We start from the raw sequence: 18,552 nt of genomic DNA on the forward strand, positions 1-18,552 counted from the left end.
TTGGATAATGGCAATGATGCAGATGACTCTGACATGCATAGAGAGGTTATGATGCTATTGTATAAGGCCCTGATCAATCCTCCTATGGATTATTGTGTACAGATTTGGTTGCTGGATTTTCATGGTCACAAGGATATGTCTTCTCTGGACCTTTTCCAACATGGAAAAGGTCCACAGAAGATTCACAAAGGTGGTCAGTGGTCTTTGGAAAGTGGAGTATGCGGACAGATTGAGAGAACGTAAGTTGCAGTGCCTCGTAAATAGGAGAAAGAGGGGGGGGGTTATGATTGAGATGTATAAGTTAGTCAGGGGTTATTATCAGGTCAACATGGCAGAGATTTTCATAGAATGGGAGGGGGGTTTAGAGCAAGAGGCCATCACTGGAAACTGTATAAGGAGGGTGCGAGGAGTAGGTTCTTTGCATGGAGAGTGGAATGCATCGTCTGAGTGTGTTGTGGGTGTAGACACATTGAATCAGTTTCAAGCACAGTTGGACGAGCATTGTGTGCAATAGTGGGTACCTCCCACGATGAGTCTCTGACTCCATGGTTGTCAAATGTTAATAATAATAAAACAATTACAGTAACTCAGAAATGTCTGGCAATTCAAGTATGCCAAAAAACTGAAATTTTGGTTATTTTTATAACTTAGCAGAATGTAATCTTATTAGTGAATCAGCATAACTGTTCATATACATAACATATCTTACAGATTTGTAAACCTGGAGGATATGTTACCTGAACTATAACTAATCTTACAGATTTAGTTCCAATACTTTAAAAGAAGAAAATATTTTTCCTCTCTATTTTTTTTTTTAGATTATCACCATCTGATGTTCATCATACCAGATCTCATATCACTATTAAATTCTTTATATATATATTAGGGTTACGAAGTAATTTTATAAGCTTGGTTATTTAATTACCAAGTATGTGGATAAACATACTTGGTAACCCTAATATATGTATCCCCAAGTTAAAAAAATTAATTACGTATATATATATATATATATATATATATATATATATATACACACACTCTCGGGGGGGGGGATTCATATTATGATAATGCTATATGAAAAGTTTATATCAATGCTAACATCCTATTGACAGTTTTCCTTCAAGTTAGACTATTATTTAGCAGGATGCTAATATTGTCCAATTCCTCTAAGGCAGCACTTCCCAAACTGTGGGTCACGGTCCCCTTGGGGGCCGTGAAATAATGAAAACAAATTTAATTAAATGTTTTAAGACTAAGTGTGCCATGTCAAATATGTATGAAAGATGCTAAACATGTAATATTTGCATTTGATTTTTGTTATATTCCTTGTGTATATTTTGTATTGAATATAAATACAATAAATATTACAATAATATGTCTGTATTACGATTTTTTTTTTCAATGGGGGCCATGAAATATTTTAATTTTTGCAAAGGGGCCTGTACATCCATAAGTTTGGGAAGCACTGCTCTAAGGCACTTCTTATTGCATTAATCCACCTAGAGCAGTGGGGTCTTAACTTTTTTAGTGATTGACACCCCCTTGAATCTAAAAATAGGTTCTCACACCCCCTTTGAGAAATGTGTTTCTATTTCTTTATTTAGGAAATTACATCTATTGCAAGATAATTTATTTATTGAAAAATAAACACATACATTTACATATAACACAATATCTCAATTTTTAATGGCTATGTTGTTGTTGTTTATTCATAATTATACTTTTGAAGCGAGGCTCCTTTTTTGAAAGAGCCACGCATAAGTCATCACTTGCATTTAAGCAATTTCTGGCTTTTGTTTTTATGTGCAAAAGTGATGAAAATCCCATTTCACACAGGTAGGTGGTGGCAAATGGTAAAAGTGTCTGCAATTCTGCTTTTGCCGGCTGTGGATAAGGTTCTAACTGTGTACACCAGAATTGTAAGTTTTTCAAATTCCATTTGAAACATGCATTGGCTCGTATTTCAATAACATCGTCTTTTATTAAATAGCTGTCGTCCATCGAATCTGGGTCAAATATCTTTCAGAGATGGATCCAGTATCCATCTCTGAACTTTGCTAATATTTCCCGTGGTAAAGTATCCATGAAATGATTCACTCAATTGTTGGAAGTGTATTGCAATTTCCGGTATAATTATTATTTTCTCATTTTCCAGAATGATTGAATCAACCAAAGGAAAGTTTGCAAAATTCCCATTTTCAACTTAACGTTTCAAAATTTTTAGTTTTTCAATAAATGAAGATAATTCTTCACTAGCTGTTATTATGTTCTTACCAAATCCTTGCATTGATGTGTTTAATTCATTCAGGTGGATAAATATATCTGTTAAGTAGGCTAGTCGAAGTATTGCTTCTCTTTTTTCCAAAGCTTTAACCAAATCACAATTTTGGTTAGTAAGAAACTGTATAATTTCCTCGTGCAATTCAAAAACCCTGCTTAGCATGCGGCCCTTGGAGAGCCACCGTACTTCAGTGTGATAAAGAAGCACAGTATTAACAGCAATGATTTCCTCGCACAAAGCACGAAAGATACGATGATTAAGTGCTTGTCTTTGGATATACTTTACTACATTTACTGCAGTAGTTAATTGTTTTAAATTCTCTGGCAAAGCTTTCAATGCAAGTGGATGACGGTGCAACATGCAATACGTTATTGTAACTTGCAGGGCCGCCCCTTCTCCCTTATTTTTCGTATAGTTTATGCCAACTTTGCCGCCCCGTGCAAATACACGTCTTGCACCGTCGGTAGAGCCAGCCATGGCAACTTGCTGTATTTCTGTATGAAAAAAATCCAGAATTTTTGCCCAACGTTGCAGGGGCACCATCAGTGGAAATTGAGCCTATCACATTCATGGGTATTTGATGTTTCAAAAACACGTTTTTAATATGATTGAAAACATCAATTCCTTTTGTTGTCAATTCCAGTGGTTCACAAAATATAAATTTTTCCAACATTTCTTTTCGCTTAATGTATCACACAAATACCAACAACTGACTGCAATTATCAACATCAGTTGACTGTCCAGTTGAATGAGAAGATGTCCTGGCTTTGATATCTTCTACTACTGGCAGTAAAATAACAAAACTGAGATCTTGAATGTGTGATTGAATCACATCGTTCGATAATGGAATCTGCTGAATTTTCCTTTGTGCTTCAGAACCCAATACAATTTTTGCAATTTCAAGTGCACATGGTTTTACCAATTCCTCAGCTGTTGTATTACCTTTTCTTAGCACACAGATATGCCACTTGATAAGAAGCTTCTAACAAGGGCTTTTGAACTGCCGCAACATCAAATTTTGTGATAGTACCGCTGGTATCAAATCGTGCCCTCTTATACTTCAAGACGTTAAGAGTATGTCCTGCAGATTCACCACCATGCTGATTGTTGAAATGCTCTAACTTTGAAGGTTTAAGATTGGAGTTTGAAAATATTTTGCAACATAAAGTGCATTGTGGTCATTGCATACCATCTTTTTCTGTTGTACAAGTGAATCCATAAGCAACATAATCATCTTTCCATTGGCATTTTTTCGACATAACGAGGGTTACTACAATCAATAAAATAATAATTATAATTTTTCAAAATTTGCAGAAAACCTTCATGTAATCAATTGATCATATCCGGTATGGGCTTTAGTCACTGATTAATGTTGGTAAATTAAAGAAAATTAGTATTCGTTTCTGTGTCAAACCACCTCGTTAACGTTCGTACTCAGAGTATGTGAACACGTGCGCATATCAACCAGTTTCTTACTGTACTGCATGTGCTGGTAAGTGCGATGTGCTGAGGCAAAGGTAGAGAGGGTAGGAGTGGGGGGTCCCAAAAGTCAACGTAGTGTTCGGTAGTTTCCATCGAAAATTTAGAAACTTCTCTCGCACCTCTGGAAATGCTTTCTCACACCCCCAGGGGGTGCACACACCCCAGGTTAAGAACCAATGACCTACAGTTTGGTTTTCTTCCTGAGTTTTTCCTTGCTATCCCAGCAATAAACACTTGTTTTGCTATCCTCCTTTCCTCTCCCATTCTGTTTAAATGACCATACCACCTGAGGTTAGCTCTGTTCTCACACACTCCCCAGTACTAACAATGCTAATTTCCTTCCTAATATCTTCATGTTTAATATGATTCTGTCATATTAAACCATAGATATGATAGTTCTGAGAAAGATTAAGGGAGTGAATAGATGACACCAATGACAGAATCATATTTGGTGTCATCTGTTCACTCCCTTAATCTTTTTCAAAACTATCATATCTATGGTCCCTAGTCTTTAATCGTTTTATTTATAATTTCTAAAAACCATAAGTTAAAATTAGTTTTAGTACTATCTTGTATATAGCTAGTTCTGTGTTCTAATTTCTTTCTTAATCCACATAAATTTGTTCAGTTGATTTCCTACCATACCAGTTTTGCTAATTCTGTTGTTTATTTTCATATTTATTTTGCCATCATCACTAAAATTTGTGTCTAAATACTTAACATGTTTTTCTTATTCTATAGATTCTCCATTCAGAATGCAGCTGATGTTTTCAATTTTCTTGACTATTTTCATAGTCTCTGTCATCTTTTATTATTGGTTTTCATACTTAAGAGAATAACATTATCTGCATACAGTAAACAGCTGATATCAACATATCCAGTTCTGATATCAGGATTAATGCCACTTTCCTTCATAATGTGATCCATATAGACGATGAATAGATAATGTGCAACCTTCTCTCACACTTAAGATCCTCATGTACCTCATTCAATTTTAACTGCTGATGTACAACTCAAATATAGACTGTGTAGATATATTTCAGTTGTATTTCTCTTAAAATGAAAATCTGATCCTAACAGCCCTGTTTGGGCTGAACCCAGCTTATTTTCCCTTCCATAATTTTTTCTTAGCCTCTTCTCAAATATGCTTGCATAAATCTTATCAACAACACTAAGTAATCAAATTCCTCTGTAATTCTTATATTCTGTTGTATTTCCCTTTTTACTGGTCAGTACTATGAGAGCTGTACTCCAATCATTTGGAATAGACCCTCTAAACAGGCCTTCTGAATAAGGCAGAGTAGCTACTGTAAAAGTTTTATACCTCCATAGTTGAGCATAATAGCCTACAGAATATTTTTCACCTCCCTGATATTTATTGTCTATATTCTTACCGAAGTCTTCTCAGGAATTTTATTTAGCTAGTTTTACACATTTGTTTGCTGTCGTATTCTCTCAGATCACAAGCTGACTTACTTTCAAGGAACTTTTGATGTAGTTTCTTTTCTGTGACTGCCTCTTCCTGAGTTCACCATAGAGTTCTATCGTCGCAGATAACCTCATCCCATATCTGAGTGAATCAGTGATTGTTCAATGTCTCTCACTGAATCTTCAAAGTTTTATTCTTGTTTTCACGCTTTCATTTTTTCTTGAATAATATTTGTTTATTTGAGTCTACAATTCACTTCTGAAGCAGCCTGAATTTGATTCTTTTTAAAATTCTCTTATACATTTTTCTTTTCTATCTGATATTCAGTTTTAACTTGCTCAAAACTTAATGATGATCACCTCCTATTTTAAATTCCTTGTATACTTGTGTCCTGAACCAGTGTGAAGATATCACCATCAACAATAACGTAGTGAGATTTTTCTTATTTTTTGTGCCTTCTCACAGTACCAATAAATGACTAGTCCATATCCTGAGCAGAAATCCAGCGGTTATCTCTAATGAATATTAGCTTTACTCTTTTCTTGAAATTTCTCCAAAACAATTCCCTATGTCTAATAATCATTTCCTGCTGTGCTGTCAAATCTCCAGTAAGGGACCAACTTTTTCTTTGTGTCAGCTGCCTTCCCTAATGCTTTGAAAAATTCCTCCCCTTTTTTTCTTAGTAGAACCTTCTCTGAGACCATAGGCATCTTAAAGCCAGCCATTAAGTTTCATTGTCCAAATCCCCATTCGAATATTTCCCCTTCGCTCTACTTGATAATGGCTGCCATTCAAGAAGATTATCCTCATATTAAGTGTTGAATACTTCAGCTATTCCTTCCTTTCCTTGATCATTATTGCCTGAATGTAACATATTATTTCTTGACATCTCCAAGGATCATGTCCAAAGATCGAGGGAGGGCACCTACTTTACACATTTCCATCCACCACTTCCATCCTTCTCATTTCTATACCAATGCCATCTATTGCCCATCACTTTTATTTTTTTTTGTAATTGTGTGTATCCTGCATGATGAAAAACCCGAGTTTCCAGGAGGAAAAAACCCTGCTTCCTCTGTATGAGATCGGCTAACTCACCTTCAAGTGAAAGAAGAAAAGAGGAAAAAAAAAACCACATAAAGATTCCTCCCTTCACGACTAGAATTGAACTAGGCATTTTCCAATTGAAGAGTGCAAGATATCATAGTTCTTGTAATTGCGCTATGGAGATGATTGGTGGTAAGGTGATAAGTTACATCACGTCGATTAAAATAAGGTATGATAGACGTTAAGGTGGTATTTGCACAATACAATTAATTTTATTTCAAGCCAAGCCAAATCCAGTATAAAATTTCACTTTTGTACAACTAATTTCAGTACTGTATTGGCGGATTACTTAATATGCAAGCAACACATTGTGAAGTAAGATTTAAACAAGGTATTTTTATCATATTAAGACTGAAAACTACAATTTATGCAAAATCTTGCATTTGTTATTTAGAAGGTTCTCACCTGTCCTTGTCCTTTGTTTCAGTAACGGCTGTTATGTTGATCTGGTATGTATTTAATTCTTCTGCTAGTTACATTTCATTTCTGTGATCAAGCCAATCTTGTTTCTGAACTTTGCTGATGAGTTGGAGTTTGTTCCAGTAGGTGATTTTTCTCTGTTTGCTCTAGTTTCCTGACAATAACACCAGAGGCCTTATTTAACAAAGCAATACCCCTAATAAATTATTAGATATATGAAGAGCCAAAGGCTTCAATTCGGCGACATATGACTTGTTTAAGTTAAGGGATATTACATCCCATATTGTTTCTTAGCCGATTAAGAAACTCAAAGAGTTTCATGCCGAATATAGTAGAAACTATATAAAGTTTGGCGATTCCAAGCGTAAGCAAATACCTGGATACTGCAGCAACTGACCCTTAAGGTAGTGCAGCAAGCTGAGGCAACTCATTTCAAAGGTGGAGCAAGCCCTGATCACTATTCTTGATATTTACCCATAATGTGAACTTAGCTCCTAGGAGCTGTATTACTGTTCTACATTATGAGAGAAGGTCACTACCCAGACCTGTTTCAACCTTTATTGAGGACTCATCAGTGAGTAGGTAGACCTAGTTAATACTAAGTTTGTAGCGAACAGAACTTACAACCCTTCTATAAGTATTGCTGAGAGGTGTCCTAATAAATTATTAGATATATGAAGAGCCAAAGGCTTCAATTCGGCGACATATGACTTGTTTAAGTTAAGGGATATTACATCCCATATTGTTTCTTAGCTGAATAAGAAACTCAAAGAGTTTCATGCCGAATATAGTAGAAACTATATAAAGTTTGGCGATTCCAAGCATAAGCAAATACCTGGATACTGCAGCAACTGACCCTTAAGGTAGTGCAAGCTGAGGCAACTCATTTCAAAGGTGGAGCAAGCTCCGACCACTATTCTTGATGTTTACGCATAATGTGAACTTAGCTCCTAGGAGCTGTATTACTGTTCTACATTAATCGCCGAACTTTATATAGTTTCTACTATATTCGGCATGAAACTTTGAGTTTCTTATTCGGCTAAGAAACAATATGGGATGTAATATCCCTTAACTTAAACAAGTCATATGTCGCCGAATTGAAGCCTTTGGCTCTTCATATATCTAATAATTTATTAGGACACCTCTCGGCAATACTCATTGAAGGGTTGTAAGTTCTGTTCGCTACAAACTTGGTATTATTAACTAGGTCTACCTACTCACTGATGAGACCCCCAATGAGGGTGGAAACCGGTGTGGGACGGATCTGGCTTTGAGAGGCTCCACTTGAAGGTAGGTTTTTTGCCTGTCTCTGAGTGGGGACACCGCTGAGATTATGGCTCTGCTTGGTGGTGGGGTGAGCCTGCCACTGGGTAGAGCCAATGCTGAGAGGTTCTTCTCGGTGACGGGGTGTGCCTGTCATCGAGTGGAACAATGCTGAGTTGGGCGATCTTTCGGGATCATCTTATTTTTAGAGCCCGTTTCACCTATACATAAGGTTGAAACCGGTCTGGGTAGTGACCTTCTCTCATAATGTAGAACAGTAATACAGCTCCTAGGAGCTAAGTTCACATTATGGGTAAATATCAAGAATAGTGATCGGAACTTGCTCCACCTTTGAAATGAGTTGCCTCAGCTTGCACTACCTTAAGGTTCAGTTGCTGCAGTATCCAGGTATTTGCTTATGCTTGGAATCGCCGAACTTTATATAGTTTCTACTATATTCGGCATGAAACTCTTTGAGTTTCTTATTTGGCTAAGAAACAATATGGGATATAATATCCCTTAACTTAAACAAGCAATACCCCATTTTTTTTGAAATTCTATTATGTTGTAACATGATTTTATATTTTGGTTTAAGTCAATAAGAATACAATTAGGTTGGCTAAATCAAAAATTGCTTGCCCATTCTCATTTGTTTGTTATCCATATATTATATTATTTTTAATTTTTAAAGTTGCAATGTTTTTAAATAATATTTTATAAGTTTTATAAATATGTATTTTAAATGAAAATTTTACCAAAAAAAAAACTTGACACTTGTGTGCTACATATTGATACCGTTGGATTTTGCAAAAGCATTTCACAGGATACCACATGGAACTCTGGTACACAAACTGCAACAAATGGGGATGGATATGAAACTGGTGATATGGATTAAAATAAGGTGGCTTATGGATAGATACCAAAAAAGTAGTATAGGGAGGAGCAGAATTCAGGTGACTAGTGGTGTGCCACAGGGCTCTGTGCTTGGACCACTACTGTTTAAATCTGTACATAAATGATATATGAATAATTTGAAGGGAGATATTCAGTTGCTTGCTGATGATGCAAAGTTGGATAGAGTTAATCAAGGTGATGTAGGGAGCTTGCAAAACAATTTGATTAGGCTGCCAGTATGGCAAAACATAATGGATGTCAATTTAATGTGGAAACTTGTAAGTTATGAATTTTGGCATACAAAGGGTTCCTCAATGTGGTACATGCTGTGTACCACATTGAGAAAACTGCAGGAAATTGAAGCCAGGGACTTGGGGGTAAAAGTAAACAGAGTTGAAGATTAGAGGACAGATTACTAAAGTAACCAGGGTAGTTCGTAGGATTACTTGGCTATTAAAGAATACATTAACAAGCAGAGATAAGGAAATTATCATTCGAATTTTTTACAGACTTGATATGGCCACCTCTGGATTAGTGCTCAGGTATGGTGTCCTGGGGAGGATGAGGAAATGGCCAATGTGAGTGGTATGTGGAATGCTCCCTATGAGGACAATTGAAGGTTTGTGGATTGCAAAATGCAGGGAATACGATAGAAGCATTTAAGTTACTTAAAGGATTTCATAGGATTGATGCAGGGGGAAATGTTTCTGTACTTAGCTAGTAGGGGCACAATAAGTACAGTAGATATTGTGTTGATAGTTTGGGTCTGTCTTAGGACTCCATAGAGTTGCCTGTGCAATAATAAAATATTATTTAATATAAATAAATCTAATGCCTTTCATCTCTCCAAAAGGGAGTGGGCGAGCCCATTTAGCTGTAACTTTTGAAGAATAGTGGGCAGCTAGTTTCCATCCTTAGCCAATCACAGAATAGCTGATTCAAGACTATTAGTGATTTTTATTGTGTGGTGTGTGTCACTATGAGTGACACATACCAAAGACCACATTTTTTGTGCATAAAGCTTAAGCAAGATAACCTTTGCTATGCTTTTTATTGAACAGCTTTTTTTTTTTTTTTTGCTGAAAAGGGATGGAGATCATTCTATAACATCAACCCATTCAAAGCTCATCAAAGAGAAAATGCACTGTCTAGCTGGTAACCATGCATCAGAGGGCTACTACAAGAATACTGCTTCAAATTTAATATCCTTTAACTTAAGAATCTCTTTTATGCTTTTCCATTACTACAGAGAGGATATTATCTGCAGGAACTACAGATTATTCTTAGTTAGGCCTCTTAGCTGCTATCAGCTCTAGTTGATACTGAAAAACCACCAAGAAATGTCTTTATTATGGATTGTTTTATGTGAATTTTACCCATGAAAGGTTGTGAACTTGGAGTCTACATATGGAGCTTTTTCAAGACCTATTCAGGTCTTAAAAAGCAGGATGACATCACACACACACACTGATCAATCACCTAAAGACATTCAAGCCTGCAATGGGATTTGAACTCATGATGAACTGGTTGGAGGGCAGATGTGCTATCCACCTCGACAAAGGAGGAATTATTCGAATGGATAAAGATGCTATATATTGATGTATTTCCAATATTGAGTTTGGGGTCTGCCTCTTTTTCTTTTTCCATCTGTAGGGGCTTAGAGGACCCAGAGCATCAAAAGGTGCAGAGGGTGGATGTGTGAGCCATTTTATTTGGTTTCTTTGACCGGTGATGACTAGAGGATCTTGCTGGATTTCATCTAAAATAGTAGAATTGGGAATGTGGTCTTGCCAGGTGTAATCCAGGATATTTCTTAGACAAGTGGTTCCAAAGCTATTTATAATATTGGTTGCTACTTTTTTTTTTGAGATGTTCCAGGTCTGGGAGCCATACAGAAAGATTGATTGGCTAGTGCACCTGTCAAGACGAATCTTCATCTCCTCGTTTAAGATGAGGCTGGACTCCCATACTTTATTAAGACTTCTGTGGAACTGGAGTGCTTTGTTTTCTTTTCTTGATGTCTGTTAAGGAATCTGAGATGTGTGATCCTAGGTATACAAAGTCCTCTACTTCATCAAGGTGATCATTTTGATTTATATAGATGTGCCCATCTATCTGATTTTTTTAATATCTTTGTTTTTTGGGAGTTTATTTTTAGTCAAAATATTTCTGCAGTTCTCTTAAGGCTGTTGAAGTGGTTTTGGGCATCTATAATGTTGGAGTCAATTGAGGACTATATCATTTGCAAAGCTCAGGTCTTCAAGGTATATATGTGGGTCTTTGATGAGGATTCCAGATTTAACTGGAATCGATTTAAAAATATAGTCAATCACTCGCTGTGATGAATAGATATGGGGCCAGATATCTCCCTCTAGGACTCCTGTGGAGATGGGAAAACTGTTTTGCCTCCATTAAATAGTACTATGGCTTGATATCCCTAGTAGGGTGCCTTGATTGTCCTGATAATTTTAGGTGGAATGCCATAAAGTTTGAGTGTTTCCCATAGTCATTACCTGAAAACAGAATCAAATGGTTTAGTAAAGTCAATAAAGTTCAAAAGCAATGGTAAATTCTTGTCCTTTGAACCCTTTATTAGTTTTCTGATACAGTGAATGTGTTCTAGAGTACTGCGTTTTTTTGAGTAATCCAGCCTGGTTTGTACAAAGTACAGTCATCCCTCGACTTACATCTGTTCGAAGATATGTCCGTGATCTGATGCCATAAGCGAATAACATTTTTGAATATACTTCGAAAATTCTTTCAACAAAACGCAAGCAGGCATAAAGTAAAAAGGTTTCTGTTTAGGAACAATGCACAATATGCAGTGGCAAGAGCACATTCAGCGGCAACCAGCATGTGTCTTCAACAGTTCCTCTGTTGATTTTGTGTTTGAAAAAATGTTGTGTATTTATCATTAAATATTCATGTTTTGTGCAGCATGGCCCTACATGCCCAATCAAAAAATCTAGTGAAGAATCACAGAAAAAGAGGCGAGCAATTGATCTTGAAACGAAGTTGCAAGTTATAAAGCAACATGAAGCTGGCAAACCCGTCAGTGTGATCTCACATGATTTAAACCATTTAAACCATTTTGAAAAATAGGATAAAATCAAGAGGGTGTGAAAGGATCTGCTTCCATTAAATCGATGAAGCAACGACAGGGTCCTAGCGGTGATATGGAAAAGCTACTTGAATCATGGATAGAGGACCTGAACCAAAATTGCATACCCCTTAGCACTATGACCATAACCGCTAAGGCACTAAGTCACTTCAACATGTTAAAGGAGAAAGCAAGGCCCGATTACGACTACGACTTCAACGCTTCTTCCAGTTGGTTCATGAGATTTAAGCTGCGTTTTGTGCTGAATAATGTGAAAATGTATAGTGAATCTGCAAGTACCGATGAGAAGGATGCCAAGGAGTTTGTAGAGAAATTGAATAATATTATTACTGAGGAAAATTAGTCATCATGACAAATATTTAATATGGATGAGATCTCCTTGTTTTGGAAAAAATGTCCGAGTGAATGTTCATCCAGAAAAAACTAAAAATCTATGCCTGATTTTAAAGCTCTTAAAGATCGTATTACGATTCTCTTGGGGGATAACGTGGTTGGATACAAACTGAAACCATTTGTGATATGGCACATTGAGAATCCACGAGCCTTCAAATACATTAGTAAGCATGCTCTTCTAGTTCACCATCGGAGCAATAAGAAGTCGTGGGTGACACAAAAATTGTTTGAGAATGCCTTAATCGACTGCTATGTGAGTGAAAAGAAAAGCTATTGTGTGAAAGAAAATGTAGAAGTTTAAATGTTATTAATTCTAGATAATGCCCCAGGCACCACCATTGCTACAGATCAGAGCAACCAAAGAAGCCGCAGGCTTCTATGCAGGGGAGCGTTAGGACCCAGGTCGAGCCCGCTTTCTCCAACATATAGGGCTGCTATTACACTCTTACATCAGTGATATTCACCCCAAGATCAAGGTGATGTTTCTCCCTCCAAACACTACCTCATTGATCCAACCGATGGATCAGCGAGAGCTTGCAGTGTTTAAGGCTTTTTATTATGGAAAACTTTTTCATAAGCTATTTCTGTCACTGAAGGAAATAATCAAACACTGATGTATTTCTGGAAAGCATTCAATATTTATCATGCTATTAAAAATATTGCTGTGGCTTGGGACGAAGTGACCTCTCAATGTATGAGTGGCATATGGAAAAAGACATTAAAAAGGTTTGTGCACGATTATGGAAGTTTTGAAAAAAAATGAAGACCCTTTTGTAAATTATGAAGAAATAGTGGGTCTAGCAAACAATCTTCTAAATTCTCGAAGTGAATGATGTGACATAATTCAACTCACAGAAAGTGCCCCGAAGAGCTGACCAATAGAGAATTGGTTGAGCTGGAGGAACAAGTTGTTGCAGAAGAGGAAGAATGAGAAAAAGAAGAGGGAAAAAAAAAGACAAGAAGAGGTAGTTAAACAATTCACAATGAAGGATCTTGCAGAAATGTTCTCTACAATTAACGATGTTCTCAAAATGGCTGAAGACATGGACCCTAATGTTGAACAACTTATTAGTAGAAAGGCAAGTACATGATGTGTTTGCTTGCTATAAACAAATTTATGATGAAAAGAAGAGGAATAAGCAAAGCACATTGGATATTTTCATCAAAAAAAAAAAGGTTACACCAGTCGTCGTAGCCTGGTACTTCACATAGGGAAAGTAATGAAGATGTGATTGTGGAGGAAGATTTGCGTGATTATTCTCCTGTTTTATAGTGGCATAATGCACAATGCAGTTTTATAAGGTTTACTCATTAAAATGACAGCATCCTTATTATGGTTAAGTCCCTAACTCCTATATAACTCCATTGATTTAATGTATCAACTTACGTCCTGCCGAGTGAAAAGGAAACCCAACATAAGTCGAGGGATGACTGCAATGGAGTTATGTGGTTCAATTCTATTTAATATCATTCTATTGTAGATTTTTAGGAATCACACTCCCTTCTACTCCAAAATCTACAATAGATTTTGGAGTAGAAAGGAGTGATTGCTCTGTAGTTTTCAGGTCACTCTTTTCTGAAATTGGTATTATTATTAGATCTTCTTTCCACCGTTGAGGAACTTTCCCAGAGGAAAGTGCAAAGTTATATATGCATAGGAGTTATTTGATGTCTGTAGAGCAGTGCTTTAAAGCCTCAACTGTGATACCATATGCTCCTGGTGCTTTGCCTGTTTTTTGTTGTTGAAGGGCCATTGTGAATTCCTGCATGGTGAAATCGTTGCTGTTGATGCTGAATTTCTGGTACTATGGTCTTCGAGATGAAATCAATGTTTGGGGTTGGCATGTTTAGAAGAGTTTGGAAGTGTGCCTTCCATTCATCAAGTTCTTCGGTCTTGTTTTCAAATGAGGTTCCATCTTTTTTCTTGATTCTCAATACTCTGGGTTTTCTTTCTGCTGTGCTGAGGGACTTGGCTATTCTGTAAATTTCTTTTGTCTTGTGCAATTTTTGGTAGTTTTATAGCTCTTGGCAGAGGTTCTGGATGTAAGCTTCATCTTTTGAGAGAGCTTCATATACCTCTGTGTTTAATTACTTTAGTTCATTTTTATATCGAAGGGAATCAGGTTTTTACTTTGCATTTTATTTTATTGCACTTATCAGTGAGTTTGTTTCTTTGGCTATCCAGTCTTTATCTATGCTTTTTGTGTTTGATTGAAGAAATGTTTGGGAGGCTGCTTGATGAATGATGCTAGCTATTGCTTTAAATATATTGTGTTATCATTTGATACTGCTTGTGGATGGTTGTTCTTTGCGAGTTGCTGAAATTGATTTGCCTTGTTAAACTCAGTTAATTCTTTCCAATTGTATTTGAGGTGTTTTTTTCTGTGATTTGGATGCTTTTAGTCATAGCTTTAATAATGCACTTGATCAGAGTTTAATTCTATGCTGTTGTATGCTGTACAGTTTTGGGCTGACCTTATCCATTTACCGTTTATTAAGATGTGATCAATTTGAGTCTTATTTCCATTGGGGCATTGCCAGGTCCATTTTCTAATTTGTTTTGGGAATTTTGATTGAAGAGATATCAAGTTCTGAGGGTTGCAAAAGTCCACAAGAAGATGGCCGTTTTCATTGGTTGAGTCGTGGTAATATATTGTCCTATGTTTTTTGTGTTTCCATCTACATCTTTTCCGATTTGTGCATTGAAATCCCCTCCAAGTATGTGCACATTGTGTGCAGGTATTTTGGTAATATAGTGGCTAGGTTTTGATAGGTTTCTTTGTCTTTATACTCTGCTGCTTCTGTAGGTGCACGTGCAATTTTTATTTTTGGGTTTGCATTTATTATAATAACTATTTTTCGTTTTGAAACACTTTCTATTAATAGAATATTTTTGTAGACTCTGTTGTTTACCAGGATTCCGACTCCGCCACTTCCAGACTGACCTGCAGATGATTACACAAAGGTCCATTTATGATTATGGGACATGATTTCATTGAACGTGAGGTGGGTTTTCCATCGGTGCACCTGTATGCAGATTGCATCCACATGTTCTGCCTCTTCTCCTCTCCAAAGTTGATAAAATTTCCTACATTTTAGGATGGTGCAAACCTTATATGTTGAGATGATTATGGGTTTCTTCCAGAAATAGTGTTTAGAGCATTTCTTTTTATATTCTCCCTGTTTTCCTCCAACTCTCCGTATCAGAGATCTCAATTAGCATATGACAGAGAAGCCTGGTTTTCTTTCACGTCATAAGAACCTCCAAATCCCATCTTAGGGTACATACACAGACTACTTATTTTGGTTTCCTATTTATAATTTTAAAATTATAAATAAACAATGATGAAAGATGCTATTCAGTCTGAACATAGCAATTAGCTTCAAGAGGAAAAGAATCTATAAAATTCCAGTAATTTAGGAAATATTTTTAAGGTAAAAATTCTAGTTATATTTCTTAAATTGTTAATATATCTTTTCAGGTTCATTGTTCACATGAAATTAGTTGATTATGTACTGGCTAGATACTTCATTAAATAGTTAGTTGCTACCTAAAATAGCATGGAATGAGGGGACCTGGGGTTTTAGACTGATAGACAGGATGATGGCATCCGAGGATTTGTTGTCTACAATCAAGGTAGCCACATAGCTTCAAAATGGGAAGAGCAATCATGCTGTTTTGATTTGCAACCATGTGGAATTTTTTACTTTAAGAAGGGATATATGAGGAACTACAGGTGATTTGGACAAACTTAGGAGGCAGCTTAAAGTAGTGCCATGACATATGAAAAGATGTTAGTAGTGCATGGGAAATGATCAAGAGGTGCTAGAAGGAAGCAGAATGACCATACACAGAGTCAGGAATATAACTCATGTAGAAATTAAATGGATGGATGAGTTAATATCATTAAACAGGAGATGCAAAACAAGAAAATGTTGTGGAGGGTATCTGATGAATAAGTTGATCAGCAGACTCACTGCTTAACATACAAAACAATTTTCACTGTACAGCAAATAAAACAATGACCACAGAAAGATAAACTTAATCAATGCTAATGGTAGACAGGTGAAAGAAGCACGAAGTTGTATTAATGAAAATCACTTTGTGAAGTGTATCTCCATGTTGATGCTATTGCAGTGACAAGGAGTGATGTGAGAATAAAAGTAGATGAACTGCAGGTGCTTAAGATATTACAAAATCTCAATGTGAACACTGCAATGGAAATGGATGGCACATCAATCGTGTTAGAGATGGCATTGGTAACAGCAGCAGCACAACCAACAGGGGTTTCAGATCTTGAATCATCAGTATAAACAGATAAAGAGTACTCTGCTCTGTGTATATTAAACAGCTGCAGGTAGACTAATGATGGAATATGCAACTTCCTTAAATGGGACCATGACAGGCTACTTAACGGAGTATAAACCTGCTTGAAATGCTGTAATGTTCAGTGGAGGTAATCCTGTCAACATTCATTCCAAATTGGCAAGTAAGTCTTTTGTAATATCGAGCGTGCCAACACAAGGAAAAAAATATTAATTCATGTGGATTGCTTAGGCAATAACTTTACTTTCAGGGTATAGTTAAGTGACAACTGTTTCCACCAAAGGGATACAGCAGGTACGTTTGCTTCATCACAAAGACTGCATAGATGATGCCTGAAATACACCAGTACATTTATCTTGATGATGGATAGGATTCAACAATTGCAGGGCTCTCTCTTGCAGAACAGTAAACTTAGGACTGATCAAATCAGTACATGATAAAGTCAAAAAAAAAAGAAAATCAATCAGTATTACAATCAATCTTCATCCTCTGTAGAGGATGAAGTGCAAAGGATATTTAATGCTCTTCAGGACTTTCTCTTAGTTGAATGCATGCAAGGAATGTTAGCTGCTAAAAATAAGCCCTAAGAACTTAGCTTCTGTTGCCACTGAGATCATAGTTTATCCCATCCTTAACTGTGGTGTATGTGAAGAATGCATTTTTAGCAGAAGTGTAAACAGACTTTTGCTGCTGAAAACTTAAACCCATTACTAAGAACTCATGAACAAATATGACTGACTGCTTATTGAAGTTGCCTTTCAAAGACCCTCATGTTACAAATCACAGTAAACTGTGAAGTCATCAATGGGAGGAAGCTCTTTAGTGACTCAGTTTACTTTGATGACAAAGAGTGTCATACTTAGGATATAGCCTTGGAGAACAACCTCATGATGTGTCTAGGATAATGTTTCCAGTCAAACTTGGAAGATCAGTAGAGAAAAATATTTAATGAAAACAGGATGATGTTACCCTGAGACCTAGATTATAGAGGTATTTTAATATGCCATATCTCCAGACTGTGTCATAAGCTTTTTTCACCAAAACCAGATATTCTCATTTCAGGAATGTATCTCTTATAGATGTTTCTAAATAGACCATATGGTCCAATGTCAGATGATGCCTATGAAAGCCACACTATGTTGGAGACAGCAGTTGCTTTCTTAATAACAGAGAAGTCTGGCATTTACCATTTTCTCCAATATCTTACAAAGATAGATAGAATAACAGGTTGGTAATTGTTTGCTTTGTTATCAACAAAGCAAACAATTACTGGTTTTGAGATGGTCTTCACAATTGATTTATGCCATGAACTAGATACTCCTCCTCAGTAAGTATTTTGTTGTATAGTAATAGGAGATCCACAGAATATGGAAATGTTTTATCTTATAATGAATGTTATCAGCCACTAATGCACTGCATGAGAGAGTACAAGTGCCCTTTTTAGTTGCACATTAATGAATGGTTAACTGCATGGTTCTAATTCATTTGTAGGAAAGTTGAGGTGAGGTTTCTCTTGTTCTTTCAATGTCAAAAATTCAAGAAGATGTAACTGAGATTCTAACTCAGTTACATCTTCTGTCTGCATCTCAGTTTAATTACTTTGAGTAAAGCAATTACACATTCATGATGTTTCAAGGTAGATGAAAGTTATGTGCTGTATCTATCCTTCATTTTCCAGATTTTATCCCATACAATTTTTGCACTGATTGCATGATTGGTAAATAATGTAAATTGGATCTAAGATTGTGTTTGACTCTTACATTTAATATATATGCTTTAGCCCAAGCATGTTTAAAAGCCATGAGATTTGATATAACAGGATGTTTATGAAATAT

General features: G+C 36.3%; 1 protein-coding gene across 1 annotated transcript; it reads right to left on the minus strand.

The window, feature by feature from the left end:
- Positions 1–2,203: 2,203 nt before the first annotated feature.
- LOC150100780 (protein ZBED8-like) lies at positions 2,204–2,641 on the minus strand. The gene has a single exon (XM_090401889.1). The coding sequence runs from the start codon at positions 2,639–2,641 to the stop codon at positions 2,204–2,206; it is 438 nt and encodes a 145-aa protein (XP_090258015.1).
- Between the last annotated feature and the right edge of the window lie 15,911 nt (positions 2,642–18,552).

The sequence above is a fragment of the Typopeltis vanoorti genome, chromosome 12, assembly GCF_054136105.1.
Source record: "Typopeltis vanoorti isolate ZY-2024b chromosome 12, IOZ_Tvanoo_1.0, whole genome shotgun sequence".
In the NCBI taxonomy this organism is placed as follows: Eukaryota; Metazoa; Arthropoda; class Arachnida; order Uropygi; family Thelyphonidae; genus Typopeltis; species Typopeltis vanoorti.